The following is a 21,718-nucleotide window of genomic DNA, read 5'->3' on the forward strand; positions in this document are numbered from 1 at the left end:
GCACACCCAACCTCGAATTATGCATTTAACTCAAAAGAGATTTTAAAAATAAAAGGAGGTAACCCGGTCTTCCTGCAGAGCTGCTACTCCCTAAAAGAGATTGGTGGTAGATTTACAGCAGAAATAAACCTCTCCATGCAAATCAGTCCTCTAATGTACACCAGGTCTCTTAGGTTAAGAATGCATCCACGTTTCTCTGACTGTGAAGATTGCTTGGTTTAAATTGCAAGACCTAAACAAGCCGTGATAAAATGGAAGTGATCTAACTTTTGAGATTGGGGAAGAAAAACCATGCATTTTGCTCTTTTTATTCACTGCCTGGACAAAGAATGAAACGATCCACTTTTCCCACAGCTTACTCCGAACACCCCAAAGAAATAAAAAAATACAAAATCAACCACAGACTTGGCTTACTCTCTTCATAGTTAATAGCAACACAAACATGAACGCTGATTCGTTTAACACAGTATCTATTAATGGAGATTATTTATATGTTTTTGTTTTTAAAATAATAATTCCTATTATCACTACACATACAGCTTTCTTTAGTTTAAAGGGTAAAGTATATTATCTATACCTATCTATCTATATCTGAAAAACAATAAATTAAACATGCAAATATGTCTCGCTTCTAAATGCATTATCCCTCTCTCAGAAACTCTGTTAAGTTGTGAATCTCGAAAGGAAAATGATATTAGCCCACACTCCACCCACCTGAAAATCAAACCAAACCTCTTTCTTTTATACCAGCTGGACACATGACCCGGTCAACGAATCAAAAGACAGACCCGAGGAGATGACATACAGGCTATAAATGATATTACCACCCCCTTGGTAAGCAGAACGGCGCAAACCAGAAGCCACTTGGCACAAGACCTCCACACTTCCAGCATCGCTGAGCATTTGCCGTTATCTGATATCATACCGCCGTCATGATTAAGAACAGGCACAAGCGCTAGGCAAGAGGATTCCAGTTCAACAATGAAATGCTCTCCCACCAAATACCAAGATAATGACTTTTCAGCTAGCAAGGAGGAGAAGCGGGGGGGGGGGGGGGGGGAGAAAGAAAAAAGAGAAAGAGAAAAAATTGCACCGCTTGTTTCATTACCTATCATTAACTCCCATTTACTATCAATTTGCAACCTCTCTAGGCAATCAAGGCTTCAAAGGGGCCAATTTGAATTAGTTTGGAAAGCAGAAACAAGATTGTTTGCCCCCACCCCAATACCATGTGGGATGGCTGCCCATCAACGTTGCTCTTTTCTCACTTTCCGGCTCAGCCTGAACTGTATTTCCAGGAGTTAAAGAGCTAAGTGAGATTAGAGGCGAAGGCTGCCCTTGTGCTTTGATTTCCCCTCCCTTCATTCTTCCTTCTCGGTTTGCTTTTTTTTAAATCTCCCCCCTTCTTCCATTATACATAAGAATCTCTCGCTCACTCCTCTTTAATTGTACAGACACTCACCCCACTGAGATGGAGGCCCCTTTGCAGGGTTGGATAGCCCAGAGTTTGTTAGTAGCTAGCAAGAAGCTCCTGGTCAGTTTTTAAAAATATATATATTGAGATATATATACAAAAATAACCAGCCCCAACTACGATGCTTCCACCCCCCTCCTTTCCTTTCCTTTTTTTTTTAAAGGCAAAGCATCAGGGGGATGTGCAAGAGGAGAAGGAAGAGGGGGAAGAGATGGAAAATTAATAATCCAACAGGCAGCTCTTTCGCTGTTATTAATCATGCTGCTACTTTCCCAAGCCACAGAGAAGCCGCAATCCGAACATGGGGGGGGGGGGGGAAGAGGATCCCATTGGCTGCCGATGTTCATTCCGATACATCTTAGCCAATCTTTCCTTCCTCCACTTCTTTTTTTTTCCCCTCCTTCCTTTCTTTCTTGCCTTAAGGTACAAATATCTACGAAAAGCAGTTACAAAACCCAGGGAAATGAAGAAGAGGAGGAGGAGGAGGAGAAAGAAGGGGGAGGGGGGGAAGGAGAGTCACATTCCCAGGGAAGAGAATGCTCAGTCCAGTTAATGCACTCTAAACTTTATTTGAGCTGACTCGTCATTTGATCCTCCTGTGACAGGGTCAGCGCGCGGCAAGCAATTCCACAGCAGTCCCCACCCCCGTCCCCAAATCATACCATAATCGAATTGCAGCCTATTTCCCGAACCTATAATGAAAAAGGCAACCCAAATAAAGCAGGTAATGCTGGCAGCCTCCCTTTGCTGTCTTACATTATTACTGCCGATTGCTTGCCTCCATTTCCCCTGTACTCTAACAATGAATATATTTCACAGCTCACTTGCTTTACTGTGTGGGTGGCGTGGCATAGACACCTACATGATATGAAAGAAAATCTAAAACAATAGGGGTTGTGTGTGTGTGTGCGCGCGCGTGTGTGTTGCTGCTTATGGTTCCTTAACAGGCAATCGCTGGTGGGAAAGACAATTCTGAGTCTCAGTGACACAAGGATAGAAACTAGTGATGCTCAAACTAGACTTGTTATTCAAAAAAACAATACTTTCCAACTTCTCAGTCAGCCATTCATGAAACTGCAAACCTTTCAAGCAAAGCTTCCTTACCTGGCAGGGGGTGGGGGGAAGGTAGACCCTCAAGTCATTCCAGATACATTGCTTTTTAAAGAATATTCTCAACTTTACCAGATGAACATCAGCCTGGCTGCATGCCACATATTTGATATGACTAGGGTTTCATACACAATCCTGCAGATAAATCACACAGCTGCCGAATGGACCCATTTTCTCTTACTGGAAACATTAGAGCACAAAGCTGGATGTGGTTTTACATCATTCCATTAATGTGCAAGTAATGACCAATCTTCAGTAAATTAATCAGTTTATGTGACATGCCTCCCTTACATTTGCATGGTTAGACAGCTTCATCACATGCCAAATCCTCTTAACTCCTTCAGACAGCAGTGGGGTAGGACCTGATATCTTTTCTGAAAAATCGCCTCTAACATCTATGCCTGAATAATAGTGTCATGAAACTCAAAAGGCCACTTCCAGAATTTTGATCTTAAACTAGTCCAAGAAAGGTATGACCTCACTTGCTGCACATAATGGTTTCTCTTTTTAAACCAGTTGTGGGGAACTTTTGACCCTTCAAATGTTGCTGAACTACAACTCTCATCATCCCTGGTCATTGCCCATGCTTGCTGAGGCTGTTGATGGCTGTGGGTCAGCAACATCTGGAGGGACAGAGGTTTCTCACACCCATCTTAAAGCTTAACATTATGCATGTTAATTCCACAATTTTGACAGGGAATACAAGGAATCACAAAGAAATGTTTACATTTCACACACACCCCAGTTGAAAAAGACCTCTGAAAATGTGCATTTATTTTGTCTTAACATTTCTCCCATCAGCTTTCATTATCATAGATCCATATAAAATAACTTGGTGGAATCTCCAAGGAACCAGTCTATCAAATACTACAAGACACGATAACAAAATATAAGCTCTATGTGTAGACCTGAAATGTCTCATATTATCAGTTTCTGGGAAGTAGATGACCATGGGAGCATATTATCCTCCTGTCCTGCTTCTGCACTTCATTGAAGCATTTGGTTTGCTATACTGGTAATGTCAGTATAGCAATGTAGTCAGTACTCAGCTAGATGGAGCAATGATATGGATCTGACTCAAAAAGGGCAGTTTCTTATACTTCTATGTTCCTTTGGTTAGATCCAGAGGCTCCTGGGAACTTCAAGGAAACCAAAATAGTTTATAATGATAATGAAGAGGAGATTTTTGATAAGTGTCCCAAAAACGGGTTATTGCAATGGTGGGACAGTGAACAGAGAATGCTTGTGTAGCAGCCAGTGATAAGGAGTTTAGTCTGTATCCCTTATTGATCACTCTTGGCACCCCAAAAGGTAGACTCGAGGTCTGGTAAATAAATAATGGGCAAGTATCACTAATGTATTGATGCCACCAAAATATACAGGCTGACGGCTCCATTAGAAGCAGAAAACCACCTTCCTCATTCAGTGAACTTCACAATTAAAAATTTCTTGGACCACATCCTGCACTCCTCAATCAGACGAAAACAGTCCAGCTGATGTCACTGGTCATGTTGCTTGAGCAAAGACTGTACTGGCACTTGGTCATGTTCCTCTCCTGAACACCATGTGGGTGAACAACAGATGAACGTTATATTTTAATTAAATAGACAGCACAGAACCAATACTAATTACTAAGGAAGCATGCTTAAATAAGGTCATAAATTACTGTTAACAATCTCCCACCTTTGATTAACTGTGGGATTCTGCTTGCTTGGCTCTTGATATTGTAATGTTCAGAGACAACCACTGGGAAGAAAGCCAGTTAAATTTGGGGGGGAGGCAGAGAGAAGAGATACTGGACTAATGTATCTCAGTCCTGCTTGCTTGCAAGCACACAGCTCCAGATAGCACCAGCAAAACAACACTGGAATTCTGGTGCAATTTTATCTTTGTGGGTAATAGTCGAACCATGCTGTGTATTCATGCATAGTTAGCCTAGGTGAACACTGTTATTAAAATATTAGGGTGGTGGGTGATATCTGAGGTCTGCTCTGATACCCATGGGTCATCTTTGGGGAAAAACCTGTCTTATAACTGGGAGCTTAGCTCCAATCAAATAACTGGGAGTTTCCAACCTGAAAGCAAGTCTGGGATGGGTTTAGTCTGCTGTGAAAAGAGGAGTGAATGGATTTCTCCCCTGTCTACATGGGCGTAGCTGCCCCTCCCCAAGATCAAGTAAAACAATAGAAATACTTAACTGACCAATCATGTTGGTTCTGCCCTCCCAACAAAAATCCTGGCTACGCCCATGCCCGTCTATACTCCACACAACTCCGGTCTCCCATTTTCAGAACAATTTTAATCACTCCCCTTCGCACGCACACTAATTTTCAGCTAAATATTCCCTCAGGATTTCCCCAGCAGAACATTTGGGCTCTACTTTAATCTGCATGAATGTCGTGATTTAAGCCAGGGGTCAGCAACCTTTTCCAGCCGTGGGCCAGTCCACCATCCCTCAGACCATGTGGTGGGCCGGATTATATTTTTGGGGAAAAATATGAACGAATTCCTATGCCACGCCCCACAAATAACCCAGAGATGCATTTTAAATAAAAGGACACATTCTACTCATGTAAAAACACGCTGATTCCAGGACCATCTGCGGGCTGGATTGAGAAGGTGATTGGGCCTCATCCGACCCCTGGGCCTTAGGTTGCCTACCCTGATTTAAGCAAACATCCCAATCAGAGCTCTTTCCCATTCACCCCAACTGAAGAAATAGTTATGCTCCCACAAATGGCTGCCCATGAGGACCAGCAAGCTCCACTGAAGTGAATGGGAATCTCCTGCAGAAAGAAGAGCCAAGTTGCATCCAGTATTGATCCTACTGAAAGTACAGTAGATGCATAACAATGAATGAACTTAAGTTAGCTGTGTTCATGAATTTCAGTGGGTTTTACTCTCGGTAGGACTAATGTTGGATAGAACCTGCTGTACATAAGACCAAGCTCCTAGGGGCCAAAAGCTCCTTTGCCCCCCAGATGTTGGGTTTTGAGGGGGCTGGCCCCCCTCAATGATCAGAGGGTGTCCAGCTCCACCCCCTGGCTCCTCACAATGTTGCAAGCACAATGCCAGGATGTTGAGTGCCGTCACGTCAGGCCCCTCGGTCATACTGGGAAGCTGGTACCTCTGCCTCTCTGAGTGCACCAGAGAACAGGAACATAGGAAACTGCCTTTTATCAAGTCAGATCAGTGATGCTTCTAGCTCAGTACTGCTTACTCTGACTGGCAGAGAGTCCCTGGGAGATCAGACTGGGCGTATTCCCAGCCCTACCTGGAGACACTGCGGATTGAAACCCCCACAAGGCTATAGATCAGGGTAAAGCTAATGTACAATGATTCTCCTCAAATTGGAAAAAGTTGTTTAAAATAAATTCCTGCATCTTTTCACTGAGGGCATCTGCAACCTTAAATAAATAAATAAAATCTTAAAGCCATCAGCTTCATCAAGATTCTCCCTCCCCCTCCCTTTTCTCAATCAGGTAATTAAACAGCTTCATCAGATAAAAGAAAACCAGGTCATTAACTTAGGGAAATAAGCAAAGCTGAATTCTTTTTTTAACACACACAGCTCAACATAATATAGTAAATATAAGCCATATTTGATAGGACACAAAATATGTAAAAGAACAAATTAAACCCCGAGCAAAATTTCCATACTGACAACAAAGGCAACAACAAAGAGCAGAGGCTTATATAAATACAATCACAGAAACCTGGAAATCATTGTAGTCTAAGGGCAGGATTCACCTAATGCGCCCTGCCAGCAAAAACCCAGCACAAGGACTTCTGCTTGTGCAATGAGGCTTTCCCTGAAAATGGCAGGGTGGGGGGCACCCAAGAACAGCACATGGAAGAAGGAAAGAGGGGAATCATCCTGTCTAGCAAGATGCAGGAAAAGAAAGTTATTGAAGTGGGCAGGATCCAGTTAAAAAAGGCCTGCACACCCAAGGGATCAATCCTAAAAGAAGAAGAAGAGGAGGCGGAGGAGGAATAGTAGTTTGGATCTGATATCCCGCTTCATCACTACCCGAAGGAGCCTCAAAGCGGCTAACATTCTCCTTTCCCTTCCTCCCCCACAACAAACACTCCGTGAGGTGAGTGAGGCTGAGAGACTTCAAAGAAGTGTGACTAGACCAAAGTCACCCAGCAGCTGCATGTGGAGGAGCGGGGACGCAAACCCGGTTCACCAGATTACAAGACTACTGCTCTTAACCACTACACCACACTGGCTCTAAGAGGGTCTAAGAGGCATTGGATGCTGGTCTGTTAGGGCAAATGGGGCAGTGGTCCACCAGTCTCATTGCCTTACTGACACCCAGTTCTGAGGGTGCTGCTGCCTGTTCCATAGAGGCATCTGGCTGGCCACTGTGAGAACACGATGCTGGACTATATGGCTCATTGGCCTGATCCAGCAGGCTCTTCTTATGTTTCTTATCCAGTAACATAATTGTGTGTGTGTGTGTGTGTAATGGAATTAGAAAGGCCAGTAAAGTTTAATGATCATCAATCCCCTACACACACACATTCACTTTTCGACATGGTGGGGAGATGAATACACTGGAAGCGCTATGCTGCAAACATTTCTACAAAACAACCCTCTTCCCCAACACACTATTTGTACTGCTGTTGGTCTTTTCTGCCTTCAAATTTGAAATGAAAGGCAGCTCGGTTTTGAAGTTTGTTCAAATACACATTCCTGCCTTCACAGAAAATATGGACAAGCTGCATTTGTTGTAGGTTTCCTGCTTATTACAGACAGAGCTCCCAATATTAGAATGGTCCACAGAAGAAAACCACGAGTGAGTAACAACTGCAGACTTCATAGGTTACTCAGTTACTGAATATCCACTTCCCCATTCAACTCACTCATGCCTAAGTTAGCCAGCTCCTTTTAAAGCAGTTAGCAAATTTAATCTTTTTGAATTTGGGCTCTGTCTTGATTAGGGTTTTGCACGACAGAAAGGAATTTTCCTTTACATGCTAACTTTCTTGCTACAATAATGTTTCTTTAGTTGGAAGGGGATGAATTATTTTTACCTTACACGCATTGGGGTTTTTGAAAGAGAGAAATGCTGTATCATTGCCTCTTTGACCCCACTGTTTACATATTCCCTTTCTCTCTGTATGGGTGTTGTATTATACCTGCCAACTTACTAGAGCATGCATCTGACATAGGGCTTTATTCTATCAAAGCTTAATCCACAATACATTTGTCAGTCTTTAAGGTCAACAGGGCATTTTTATTTTTTGTTTGTTTCTTCTCTTATAAGGTTTAAATGTGCCATTTCAGATTTAGTCTGGGATGGTGGAGAAGGTTCTTAGCAAGGGAGAGGGGGAGGGAGGAATGGCTTTTAAGAGCATTTGTTATGCTGAGTTCTTAACGCCCCAAAATAACTCTAGCAATGTTATCAACACAGGCCAAACATTCGCAGACACCCATTTCTTAATCAAGTGGAGTTGTGCCTTTGGGATGCAGTGCAAATCTAGTTTTGTAAATCCATTTGATGGTTTATAATCATAACCACACAGAGTGAAGAATATTGCAAGAAATCTGGGTGTTCCCATGGAGTAAATCATATGTGATTAAAAATGGGGTCAGAGGCAGTGGGTGAGTGAATGGGCCCAGACACTTCCCTAAATTGCGACTCGGCTAAAGCAGGGGTTTTTATTTTTTTTAAAAGTCACTGTACACTTCAGTGTTCTAGCGATGAACACACCAGCAAAGGATTTCTCCTGCAGGCACCAGAGCGAAATAAATTTCAAAGCACAGCCCCAAAGAATGGGGAAGACAGAACACCAGCGGAACTCAGCCTTACTAAAGTGACTTTTGTCACCCATGTCTCTTTCTCATTTGAATTAAAACAATTAATGAAAAGCAATTCCCTTAATTGGCCGCTCCATCCCCATTTCATTATCTCGCATGGGAGACACAAGGATAGAGAGAAGATGGAATTTTTAAGTTGTGCGATCCATCATCCAGCCTGGAATACAATATGAATATTTCTCTCTCCAGAATGACTAATTTTTCAATTGCTGTTCAGGCAGAACTGATCTGAGGCACTAGCATGGGTGCCTCCCAACTTTTAAAAAGATGAATGGGTTCAAAAGTGCATGCCAACATATGACCATATAATAATTCCCTTTTTTATTATTATTTAAGGTGGGGACCCTCAACACTGCAGGCGAGGAAAAACAGCTCTTACATACAGAGGGGAAAGATCAATATAAAGGGGGGAAATGTTCTAGATGTAATTGAAGTCATACATTTTTACATGACTTCTGCAGTACACCCAATTACTGCTATTTATCAAAGCGGAGACATCATTGAACCTGACAACATAAAAAACAAATTTTACTAAGATGGGGGGGGGCAGGGGAGAGGAACAGAGAAAAATCATCAGAAAGATAAGGGTGGGGGAGATACAAATAATAAATAATTCAATATTCCTCAGGAAAGCTCTCACAGGAAAGGGCTGACTGATTCGAACATCAGACATGGGGCCGACAAGAGAGTTATTGATTCAGACAATTCTATCATTACTATTCCAGGCTGAACCCCTTCAAAAAAAAAGCTGTTCTTTTTCTGCCCCACTGTTGATCATTCTAGCTACCAATCTTCCTCTTATTTCTCATGTCCTAGTGTGTATTACAGCTTTAAAATCTCAAGACTGTATTCCAATAATAAGAATAAGAATAAGAATAAGAATACATAAAGGTGCCAAAGAATCCAGACTTCATTTTGGACAAATGCCCTAACCATCACAAACGGGTTTGCTTGCTGGCTGACTGTTTTAAGTGGTTGGACTCGTTTTTCACTTTTGCAATATGCCAGCATGGAATTTGTTTATTTAAACAAGCAAGATTAAACAATCTGCACCTAGCAAGTTTATATATATACATCACAAGGCTGTTGTTGCTTCCAAACAAACAGCACACCAGATTTTCTATTTTGTGTGCATTTTAAGTGGAATATTGAACTGCTACCAAAATTGTGTCTGAAGCAAAAATTTGAAACCAGTGTGCAGGTTCCTCCTCAGACAAATAATCCCATATAAGAGCATTTAAATGAGTTTTAATGTGGGGGCTTCTGTGCATAATTAAGAAGTCAGTAGATTGTACCTCAAGTGGAATTTGGGGGGAATTTGAAAATCCTTTCTTAGAAAATCTGAAGCCACTAAAGAACCTGAAGGGTTTTCAATAAAGCTTCCAAAATTTATCATGCTTGTGTGGGGACTCCACACAACTCTATTTAATCACTTGATTTTCTCTAATTCAATGGAAATTGAGAGGTTCTTCCTGATGTAAATATCTTAAACATTTTGGCAAGGCTTGAAAAACATTATTGGGGTACGGGGGAATTTATAGGGAAGTCACTTAACTAGACCAGGGGTGAGCAAATATACATATGCTTATTCATTTCCACATGAACCTTTAACCGCCCCTCCCCCCAAACAAGTATCTCCGTGTTTGGAAATAATACATCTGCTGTTAGAGCTGATTTTAAGGGCTTGTGTACAATAACAGATTTTTTTGCAAGGTTGTTGAGTTGGTTATTATCCTGAGTCACCTTCCTCTGTGCAACCAGACAAGGGATTCAACATTGATTTAGACCAGGAGGCACCAATGTCTCTTTGGTGCCCATGTGCTCTCATCTCATAACTTATCCCCCTGTTGACAGTAGGCATGAAATATGCACTCTGTTGTAGCCAACATAATAAGCTGTGGTGTGGGCATGGTTGTGGTGTGTTCATGAGGTGCCCACAGACAGTTTTGGTGTCCACAAAATTCTGGGCTGGGATAAAAACATGAACATAAGAACATGCAAAGAACGCTGTTGGATCAGACCAAGTCCAGCATCCGGTTCTCACAGCAGCCATCCAGGTGCTCATGGGAAACCCACAAGCAAGACCTGAGTGCAACACCATTATCTCCACCTGTGATTCCCAGCAACAGTGTTACATTGCCTCAAACACTGGAGGTAGAACATAGCCATTTTGGCTAGTAGCCATTAATAGCTTTATCCTTCAAGAATTTGTCAAATACTCTTTTAAAGTTTCTTGTGGGAGTGAATTCCATAGTTTACCTATGTGCTATGTGAAGTACTGACTTTCTTCTGTCCTGAATCTTCCAATATTCAGCTTTCTTGAATGTCCCCATGTTCTAGTGTTATGCAAAGGAGAAATAATGATGATGATGATGGTGATGATGGTGATGATGATAATAATAATAATAATAATAATAATAATAATAATAATAATAATTTATTTATACCCTGCTCATCTGGCTAGGTTTCCCCAGCCACTTTGGGCGGCTTCCAACAAAAGATTTTAAATACAGTGGTACCTCGGGTTACATACACTTCAGGTTACAGACTCCGCTAACCCAGAAATAGTACCTCGGGTTAAGAACTTTACCTCAGGATGAGAACAGAAATCGTGCTCCGGCGGCGTGGCAGCAGCAGGAGGCCCCAATAGCTAAAGTGGTGCTTCAGGTAAATAACAGTTTCAGGTTAAGAACGGACCTCCGGAACGAATTATGTACTTAACCCGAGGTCCGTTTTTAACTTGAAACTGTTCTTAACCTGAAGACCACTTTAGCTAATGGGGCCTCCTGCTGCTGCCGGAGCACGATTTCTGTTCTCATCCTGAAGCAAAGTTCTTAACCCGAGGTAATATTTCTGGGTTAGCGGAGTCTGTAACCTGAAGCGTATGTAACCTGAAGTGTATATAACCTGAGGTACCACTGTATTCCCAAATAAATGAAACAGACCTCAGAATTCCAGATAACATCAGAGCTGCATTCTCTTGGCCCATTAATGTTTGTATTGTTCTCTGCTACTGAAATAACCTCGGAGCACAGACACACTTGTTCTCAGGGGGAGAAAAGGCATGCCTTGGATTCCTCGCAGGTCAATGCAAATAGCTCAGAACGAAGCCATATAATTACTGGAAGAAAACATTCCTCCATTAGGCATCTGCGAGCCGGAGTCTTCCTTCAGTGTTCGATGTGTTAATTACAAGCAGCTACGAAGTGCCACCGAAAATTAGCAGGCTTGCAAAGACATCAGAGGAGTAAACACACAAAACAAGAGCCGCTTAAGGGTCAGGAGAGCAAGTCAATTTTGAAGGAAGATAAAGGGACTGTCATGTATATGATCGCTGGTGAAAGGAGAGAGGGCAAATCCTGCCTTGTTACCACCCGTTAATTAGGCACTATTCAGAGGCGGGTGCGCACACCGCTACATTTTGCCATGGCAATCAAATGTATTATTCAAATAGGAGACTAAACAAAAGCAATTGTGCCCCCCCCTCCCACCAACAAGGAAGAATATATAATCTGCCCATACAAAGGTGCTGCATTCACTTCACATGGGAGCTTAGCAGCCCATTAGATTAACATTTACAAACAGGTTTGTTTTCTTAATTTAGTACAATTTGACTTTTGCTAGAGGAAGCAAATGGGAGCTGCTCTTGAATGGGGATTTCTTTTCTCTCCCACCCCCCCATGTAAGTTAACGGGTGGTGTGAGAAGCAGCTCATAGGAAAATAGCTTCCCATTAATTTCATTAATGAAGATATGGACAAAGGCATTCCATGGAAAACATTCTGTCACTGATGATAACAACAAAGAGGCAGCCTTGTCTACATCCTGGCTGATAATTGCCAGTCTGAATAATAGAAATAACTGGGGACAGAAATCTATTATGATTTTTTTCATTGATAATTTGCCTTTTGACTAATCAACCCATTTCACTTAAACTTGAAAGTAACTAAAAACTCAGTATGACTGAGCTACTGAAGGAAGCAGCAGAACTAATAATTTAATGAAGAAAAGCTACCCCTTTTACCAAAATAGCAAAAGACCTACCACACTGTTGTTTTTCTAAAAAGTGATCTTTAATATTTCCCCCCTTTTTTCCTCATTTCCTATTACTGTCAGACACAAGACCCAGAGTAATCTAAAAAATAAGGACTTGTTCCTTTCAATTGCAACCTTGCCTAGTTAATCAAAGCCTTTAGTTGATTAATCTATTGGTTGAAATTTCCCTCTCTACAGTTAAGAGCTTTGCATGGTGCTTTTGCATGATGAGAATTTCCAAACTTTGGTGGCTCACAGCAGACTGCCACCCTTGGTTATTACCATTGCCACCCCTAGAATTTATGCAAAGTGTAACGAGTGTGAGTTCTGCCTGAAGTCTCCAAAAGCGTAGGGCATGGCACAATGGCCAGCAGAAAGAAAATGTACACGTAACAAGACTCTGGTGCTGATATTAGAGTTCACAAGTTTCCATGCCTATTATGGAAGAGTCATTGCTCAATGGTAACATCTATTCTGACTGGCAGTGACTCATAGTTTTCAGAGAGGGGACATTATGAGCCCAACGTTGAGATGTTGGGGATTGAACCTAGGACCTTCTTCATGAAAGGCACATTCTCCTTCTGGTAGTGCTGCTAAAGCTAGAGCAAGACGCAACATGGGAACACAGGAAGCTGCTTTATACCAAGTGAGGCCATTGGTCAATCAAGCTCAGTATTTTCAACTCTGACTGGCAGAGGCCCTCAGAGTTTTCAAGCAGAGAAACTTCCCAGACATACCTGACCTTACCAGGAATTGAACAAAAGTCCTTCTGCATTGCAAGGGAAATGTAAATCCACCACCATTTTATCTTTTGAGGCAGCCCTAAAGAATTAATTACAGTGGATACAGACATCCTTTAATGATAAAGTCTTCTCTTTCTTCCCCCAAATAAAAGGAGATAGAAAACTGCTCTACAGTCTTGACCACCTTTATTTAATTCTAGAGGGCTGCAGTATATTTTAAAGTCTCTGATCTGATCAAATTAGCCTGATGTGAATCAATAAGAAACCTGGGTGTTTCTCCAGGTACAGAGGCAATAGCACCCTAATGGGGGGGGGGAGGCATATTATAATTGGGTGGATAAAGGAATTATGTCTCCCTTCCCCCTCCCACAGTGGCATGGGTATTTTCTTTTAGTAAATCTGTTGCTTCCCATTTCATCAGGTATGAAAGGGAGTTTTTATTCCTGGACATATATTATGGCTTTATGGAATATTAAACATTGTAAGAACAAAGGGTTAATAAGAGAGAGAGAGAGAGAGAGAGAGAGAGAGGTGAGTTTTCCTATTCAGGCTAGGAATAGGGATGGGCAAATCAGCCTATTGCCACTTTTTATGTGTTCATCCATCAGCTGTCCCTTCCTGCGTCCTCATTAATGTGTGTGAGAGAAAAAGCATTTTTTCTTAAAATATGGACTTCTACATACATTTTTCACTCAAAACACACACATGCCCATTTTCAACTGGGAACATCACCAGAATATTCAGAAACTGTGAAAAACATTATATTTTTTAACTGCAACTCCAACCCCATTTACAGTGGTTCCTCGGTTTACAAACTTAATCCATTCCGGAAGTCCGTTCTTAAACCAAAACTGTTCTTAAACTGAGGCATGCTTTCCCTAATGAGGCCTCCCGCTGCCGGTGCCCTTCCACTGTTCGGATTCTGTTCTTAGACTGAGGTAAAGTTCTCAAACCGGGACACTATTTCTGGTTTTGCAGAGTTTGTAAACCAAATTGTTCTTAAACAGGACTGTTCTTAAACCAAGGTACCACTGTACATGGGAGTAAGACCCAGTGTGATCAATAGATGTAATTTTGAATAATCATAGTTAGGACTGTGCTCTTAGTTCTGATCTGCGGACAGTTCTGCTGAAATACAGGAGATCCCATCAGTATTGGCATTCCACTGACTCTTGAAGACACAGCTTGATTACACATGGGCGCCCCTAACCTGAACCCTCCCTGTTTCAACTGTTGCCTTAGGTGTTGCACTTTTATAATGGGTTTCTTTCATTGCACATTTTAATTGTGGACTGATTTTCAATATTTTAGTCATGTGCATATGGATATGCGTGAGAGAAAGTGTGTTTGTGTCTGGTTGGAAACCACTTAAGAAACCACTTTGGCAGTTAAAATGGAATTATTTTTATTTTAGGAAGTGCAGGTCAGGTAACTTCACAGTGACATCCTCAAATGTCAAATTCCTCAGATGGGATTTTGTTTAGGTAGAAAAGGGGAACTGAAAGCCTAAGATCTTCTGAATGCAAATCATGTACTCCTCATAAACAACACAGGCAAACCCAAAGAAGCACATCATCCAAAACGCAAATGAGGATTCACTACAGCTCTTTACCAGGGGGATAAGTACTTACCAGCAGAGACCAAGTATTTATATTCATTTTTATGCATTGTGACATTTATATTGTACCTTACCTTCAAGGAGCTTGAGATGGTGTATATATGATACTCTGCCTCCCCATTTTATCCTCACAACAACCCTGTGGGTTAGGCTAGGCTGAGAGATAGTGAAACAAGGTCACTCAGCCAGCCTTATGGCTGAGTAGGAATTTGAACTCAGGTCTTTCAGTTCCTAATTCCAGTTCCATATTCAACCACAATATAGCCCAATATGACACAAGGAGAGAAAGCGAAGTCCATCCACGTTCAACTCCCTGAAGGGAAGTTTAGTTGGGTACATGTCATTCCCAAACATATCACTTTTAATCGTGACAGTAAGTGCTGCCCTAGAAGAGAAGTGTTCAATTTTGGATCTCCAGTTGTTGTTGGACTACAGCTCCCATTATCCCCAGACAGCTTAGCCAATGGTGAGGGTTGATGGGAGTTGTAGTCCAACAACCACTGGTGACCCAACATTGCAGAAGGCTGCCCTAGAAGTGCAGGGGAAAGATTATGCACAGAGCATAAGAGAGGGTGTACCTTCTCTTATTAGGCATTAGAGTAACTTTACAATGACAACAGAGGAAACTCGCTGAGACTTTCATGGGGTTAAGTTCTCTTCTTTCCTTGCCATCCCATCACCTGTCAGCAGACTGATCAGAAGCTGCACTTCTCACAGATCCTATTAAAGCTAGCTGCCTGCAGCCAAAGATGTGGCTAGTTAATTCAAATAACTTCACAAACCTCAGCTTCTGCAGTCCCTGCCCATGCATGCATGGCAACTCATTTTCTGTCCCACTAATTTCTGTGTAGTTGATCGTGTAGGAAAGGATAACAAATGATGTATTTTAATTTACAAAACAATTCTGTCAAATGCTGGTCGGTTGCAAAGTAATGCAATATTTGGATGTTGTTGTTGATGATGATGATTTGGAGTATATTTTTGCATTTCTATTGTTTGTCTTAATATTTCTACGTTGATCATTTAATCTTATTTATAGGAGGTGTTTTGATTAGCCTGCTATGTTTGCATGGCTGTTTAAATGTTTGTCTTTTAATTATCAGTGCATTCTCTGTCTTTATTATCTTTCTGTATGTGCAATACAGGGACCCGGTGGCGCTGTGGGTAAAACCTCAGCACCTAGGACTTGCCAATCGCATGGTCGGCGGTTCGAATCCCCACGGCAGGGTGCGCTCCCATCATTCGGCCCCAGCACCTGCCAACCTAGCAGTTCGAAAGCACCTCTGGGTGCAAGTAGATAAATAGGGACCGCTTACCAGCGGGAAGGTATACGGCGTTCCGTGTGCTGCGCTGGCTCGCCAGATGCAGCTTGTCACGCTGGCCACGTGACCCGGAAGTGTCTGCGGACAGCGCTGGCTCCCGGCCTATTGAGTGAGATGAGCGCACAACCCTAGAGTCTGGCAAGACTGGCCTGAACGGGCAGGGGTACCTTTACCTTTACCTATGTGCAATACACACACACACACACACACACACACACACACACACAGTGCTTTTTTCTGGGGGGACACATACCCCTAAACCTTTTGTGAATCTAACGGGAGAAGAAATTAAAATTTCTTCCCTTCCCACTTTAAGTCACTTTGCTCTGACCCTATATTCCTCCTGCCCTTGCTTTCAATGACCTACTCTTTCAAATCTTCTTACTCTTCACTGCCACCATCTAAGACCCCCACTTCCTTTTTTGACACCATGCTTTCTAGCTGGCCTCTGCCTGTCAGCTTCCGGAACTGGACCACGCTTCCTCCTGAGCCACACCTTCAACCAGCCCTGCTTGGCACCTTGAGTATTTATGCACCTTAAGTGTTTCTGACTAGCTGGAATGTCTTCTTGAACTCTGATGATGCTTGCCAAGTTGGGGGACAGAGAGTGATGTGTGAGTCTGTAGAAACTAGAACATAAGAAAAGCCTGGCTGCTGGATCAGACCCATGACACATCTGGTCAAGCATTCTGTTTGGTTGGTTGTTGGCTTCTGTCCTGAGAGACAATGGAGTGCGCCTCTGAGGGTGAAGTCTGTGTTAGCAGCATCAAAGTGACCTGCCTGGGTCTCAAGCCTGGGCAGTTTGTATGGAGGTCCTGGGCTGTCCAGATGATAAGACCTGCCCACCTCACCGTTGTGGTCCAAAAGAAAGCAGAGCAATACGTCTGGCACCAGCTTGACTACAGAAGTTGCTGGAAGGAGGTGTACAAGGTGCCATCCAACCATCTTAGGGAATCCATTCTGCATTTGTGTCTGGTTTACTCCTTAGCCTTTTATTCTCCTGAAAATATCCTGCAAGACAGCAGAGGTTTGGGATCACAGTTTTCCTTCTCCTATATGCACTATCTTTCCAGATTGACGGGAACCCACCTGCCCCTCACATCCCTCTACAAAACATGAAGAAACCACCTTCTTGATTGTCTTCACATGTAGAGGTAGTCCCTAACTCCTTGAGGGTAAGAGACCCATCAGCTATCCTCAGCTGGTTTAGCCTGCCAGTCTAAGCTATTCTTGGGGTATTGCTGCTGTTGCATGCTGACGGCTTCTAGGAGCCACAGGTGAGAGCAGATCACAGGGTGGGGACCAAAGGTGAACAAACTACTCCAGAAGGAGCATGACATGTCCCCACTAGAGGTAGTACCCCCTCTGCTAACACCTCATTCTCCACACACACACCCACGGCATCCTGTTCACACAATGGCAAATCAGATGCTGGCAGAAAGGCAAAAAGCACTCTACCTGCTTATGATCTCCAGCAATTGGCATTCAGGGGCATAGTGGAGATATAACATATGATAACCTTATTCTCCATGAAACCCTGCAATGGTACAAAGTAAATTTTATATAAATATGCACCTTTTTTGTGAAATGCTAACTTTCCACACACACTTTGTATGTGTCTGTATGTGCACATTTCACATCACAAAATCACATCACAAAATTCAGAGAAGTGCATAATGTGCTGGAGAGTTGTGTTCCAATTTGCAATAAAATTTGGGAGCATTGAATTAGACTGCAAAAAGCAGACCTAGCAAACTCCTCTCCTCCCTACTTTTTTGGAGTGGCTGGCATGACAACCCTCCTATTCCCAAGGTATCAGGAAACCCCCCACTTCCAGACTTTGGCACCATCACAAACTGGGGGCTATATGAGACACACACTTCAAAGATGGTCCATGTCCAGAGTTGTGTGTGTGATCTATTTCTAGTTTTCCATGCAGGCAGCAAATGTTTCAAACCCTCCAGAATAATAATAATAATAAGGTCAACATGCCTAGCATCCTTATTATCTTAAAAGTCGATTGAATGGTTCAGCACTTTGATTTTTAACACACCACCATTTTTATCAATGTTTTCCACACTTCTAATTTTCTTGATTGCTAGGCAACGACCATATCAAAGCAGTGGGACTAAAGGGAAATTTCATGCTCTCGGACTTAGTGGGCTCATTGTGCCTCCCAGCAAGAAACTGAATGCAACACCATCCTTGGAATTTCTCGGGTTTAAATTGACACTTCCAGTGAAAGCAGGTGTCTGGTAAAGGTGAGAGCCTAATTAATAGGCTGGTTGTAGTTTGAAACAGCAGCTATCAGCTGCTTGGGAGATAGTGTCATATGGTGGTCCGAGAGACTAAGCAATGATTTGGGATGTAAAAAGGATCCATTTGTGCTCTGCCCCTTATACGTCACATGCACCGCTGCTTCCCTTCCCCTGCAGTTCATCTTCCACCCAAAATGGTGCTATTAATCTCCCTGTCTGCTGTGGTGAAATTAAGTAACTTGCGTAACTTAGGCAATTAATTACTTAAGTTACATTGCCTTTGGATTATTCCACTTCATTCATTTCAATGTAAAGGAAACTCAATGCAAATGGATGGTGGGGGCATGATTGATTATATATCATTTGCAGCCTGAAAGCAACAACAACAGTGGATACCGATTGTATTTGCTAGATTGATTTCCATTCCAGACATGGGATGAATAAGCAAACATTGGCAATTTCCACTCTTGTTTCTGTCCTGTTTTGACATAGCTGTCTAATACCGGGGCTACCCCTGCCTCTCATGTCTGGTTTCCTGTGTGTAGTGAGCGTGTTTCATGGTTTGTTGCAAAAACAACTGCCAGATGAGACAGAGGGTCCCAGTGAGAGGCAGTGTGACATAGGAATGCGGGAGAAATTAGATTCAGTTCACATTTAAAGGTGAGCCTACCTAATTTGCAATTTCCAAAACATTTCACAAAGTGAAACACGGCAACTCCTCAAAACTCACACTTCTCCAAATTTTGTAAGGCAGTTCTCTGGCCAAATAAGCCAAGTAACATGTACAAAAATGCACATACAACAGTAAAATTTGCATAAAATGCATGTATTTGTGAAAATTACATACATAAACACATTATACTGGGGAAATGGCCTTGCAAAATGTGTATATTTTGATGTGGCCAAGGGGTGCTTGTGTGTGTCCAATCTTTCATACCACAAATCATCTCCTTGGTGTTCTACACTCTGCAGCTTTTCCGAGTGCCCAAGTGCTCAAAGACCAGGGGAAGACATCATGGAGTGACTCCTCCCAGCGGGCTTTGTTCAGAACAGGAAGTGTGGGCAGCTGGGGAGGCTGCAGGGTGCTGGGGGGAAACTGCTTTACAGAAAAATACATACCACACTTGTTGCCGCAGTCCAAGTTATAAAATGCCCTGAGAACAAGGCAGAAAAATCCAAGTCTCTTTTGTAGGAGACATAAACTTTCAAGAAAATGGAGGCACAGCATTATGTTCAACCCATTAACTGGGCTGAGGCTTTGATAGCAGTAGTAGCAAGCTTTGGCAAGCAAGAAGATGAAAGGCAGGAAGATTAATCTGCGCTCCAGAACCTGGAATGACTAAGAGCAGCCTCAGAAATATGTAGTTTTCTCTACTGATGAAATGCCAACAGTCCCTTGGGGAAACTACGTTTCCCAGGTGTTCCTTGCAGCCTGCCTGGCACTGCAAAGCAACAAGTCTGTCTCCCTTCCCTCCCTCTTCTTCTGAGCTTTCCAAATGTACCAAAATAAATTAGACACAACAGTAATATTATCTTTTCACTATAATGGTGCCCCCCCCGCCGCTTTTCACATCTGAAGATAAACATCAGATACACACACACACACACACACACACACACAGGTTTCTGAAATAGGCGCAGAAGGGGAAATGGTTTCAGCAATTTCCTAAATAGGTAAGTGAATAAATAAATAACTTCTGTTATATTCTGCTTCCTTGCCAATGAATAAAAGGGGGGGGGAGAGAAGCGTGCAGGTTTATAATATCACAGAGCTCTTTCTGCTTCACTGAACTGTTACTGAAAGGTTCAGAACAAAGCTACAGGCAGATTGGACAAAGCTGAAGTAGCGGGATTTACATGAAACTGGGCTGATAAAACCACATCAAGAGAAACCGCTCTATCTACAGTTCCCCTTTGATTAGCACAGCACCATGACTGCAAGGGACTTTTGCTCTGAGTGCCTGATCACAGCACCTCTGTTATGCTTATCAAGCCTAAACTGTGATCCAATCTTACAAGAACAGGATCGTTCAGAGGGTGCTCATTCTCACCCTGCCTCCCCTCCCATTCTAGGTCTCCCCCCCCAAAAAAATATATATATATACTTTGACATATGTGTTTGACAATACATATGAAATAAAATTAATGTTGCATTATTATGTCCTTCTGGGGATTTCCCCCAGTTAGGAATTTAAACTAGAAATCTGTTTCTTCTTCCTCCTATGCTGGTTTCCCTCAGCACACCACAGCCCCCTCAAACTTCTATCGCCAAATGCTGCAGTGAGAATAATTCTCTCTGCATGTCATGGAATGGCTGGACATAGAGGAATGGTGGGAGGCACCAGCTTGGGAACCCGCAAGGGAAGAAGACTCAGAGCCCAGGCATTGACGACGAGTGGTCAGAGGGAGAGGCTTGGGAAGAGTAGGTGTTGGAAGCTGAAGAGGTAACAGGGTTATTGAGCCTGGAGAGTCTCTGGCAGACAGAGGTCCAGAAGCAGAGGTGGAAGCAGGAGAGGAGGGAGGCCAAGCGGCAGAGATGAGTCAAGTTGGTGAAGAAGCCAGGGTCTCTCCCTCTCCTGCTGTGATGAGATCCCCTCCCCCTGTTCTCTCTGAAGAAGAAGAGGTAGGAAGAGGGGAGTAGCAGAGACAGGCACGTCGGCATAGTCTCAGATTGCTTGGGAAGGACCCCAGGGAGGATGAGATTTAGGCAGCTGTGGGAAGACAGGGATCTTCAGCCTCCACAACTGCCACATAGGGGCAATGCCTACCGAGAAGAGTTGCTATGCTCAAGGCACCCCTGAGAAGGCCTTGTTTCTTCTAATGAAGAGCTAATTTCACCTGCTTCATGTGATATATTGCTGGCTGGTTCCCTGACCCTCATTGGTTGGGCCACACAGCACCCTCCCTGAAATAGACACCAAAGCTCAATCCACTCCATCACCTCACATCTAGTTCCTTCCATGCCTCTAAACAGCTCAGCCCAAGTTTTGCCTTATCCCACTGTGACATCACAGCAGCCCAACCAATCACTGCCAGAAATGTTGTTACCACGACTGACCACTGTCATACATAACCTTCCCACTTCAGGATGATGGATTAATAAATCTCACCATTCCCTCCCATCTCTTGCGGTAGATCACAGACAGGGAATCTCAGGTGTGGGGGCCAAGTTACACCCAGTCACTTCCCTTCTACCAAGCCCACATTCTCCACTGACCCTGCTTTTTTTTCATGAATCCAGCAGCAGTCTAGACACAGAGTCAGAAGCTCCAGAGGCACCAGCTAAGAGACAAGGCTTTGAGCTGGCTGATGAAGATCAGGGGACTACTGCA

At 42.9% G+C, this 21,718-nt stretch overlaps 1 protein-coding gene across 38 annotated transcripts in view; it reads right to left on the bottom strand.

Annotated features, from left to right (window-relative positions):
• The window catches only part of RBFOX1 (RNA binding fox-1 homolog 1), a 1,465,188-nt gene that overhangs the window by 239,790 nt on the left and 1,203,680 nt on the right, over positions 1–21,718 (bottom strand). Inside the window, exon 1 of one of the 38 annotated variants that reach the window (XM_083414155.1) lies at positions 1,229–1,249. The exons of the other annotated variants lie outside the window; for them this stretch is intronic. Coding sequence (XP_083270281.1) covers positions 1,229–1,231 — 3 coding nt within the window. The 5' untranslated portion in view covers positions 1,232–1,249. Of the gene's footprint in view, positions 1–1,228; positions 1,250–21,718 lie in introns of those variants that run through there. 38 annotated transcript variants of the gene reach the window in all.

Source organism: Podarcis tiliguerta, assembly GCF_965153285.1.
Source record: "Podarcis tiliguerta genome assembly, chromosome: 14".
NCBI classification, from domain to species: domain Eukaryota; kingdom Metazoa; phylum Chordata; class Lepidosauria; order Squamata; family Lacertidae; genus Podarcis; species Podarcis tiliguerta.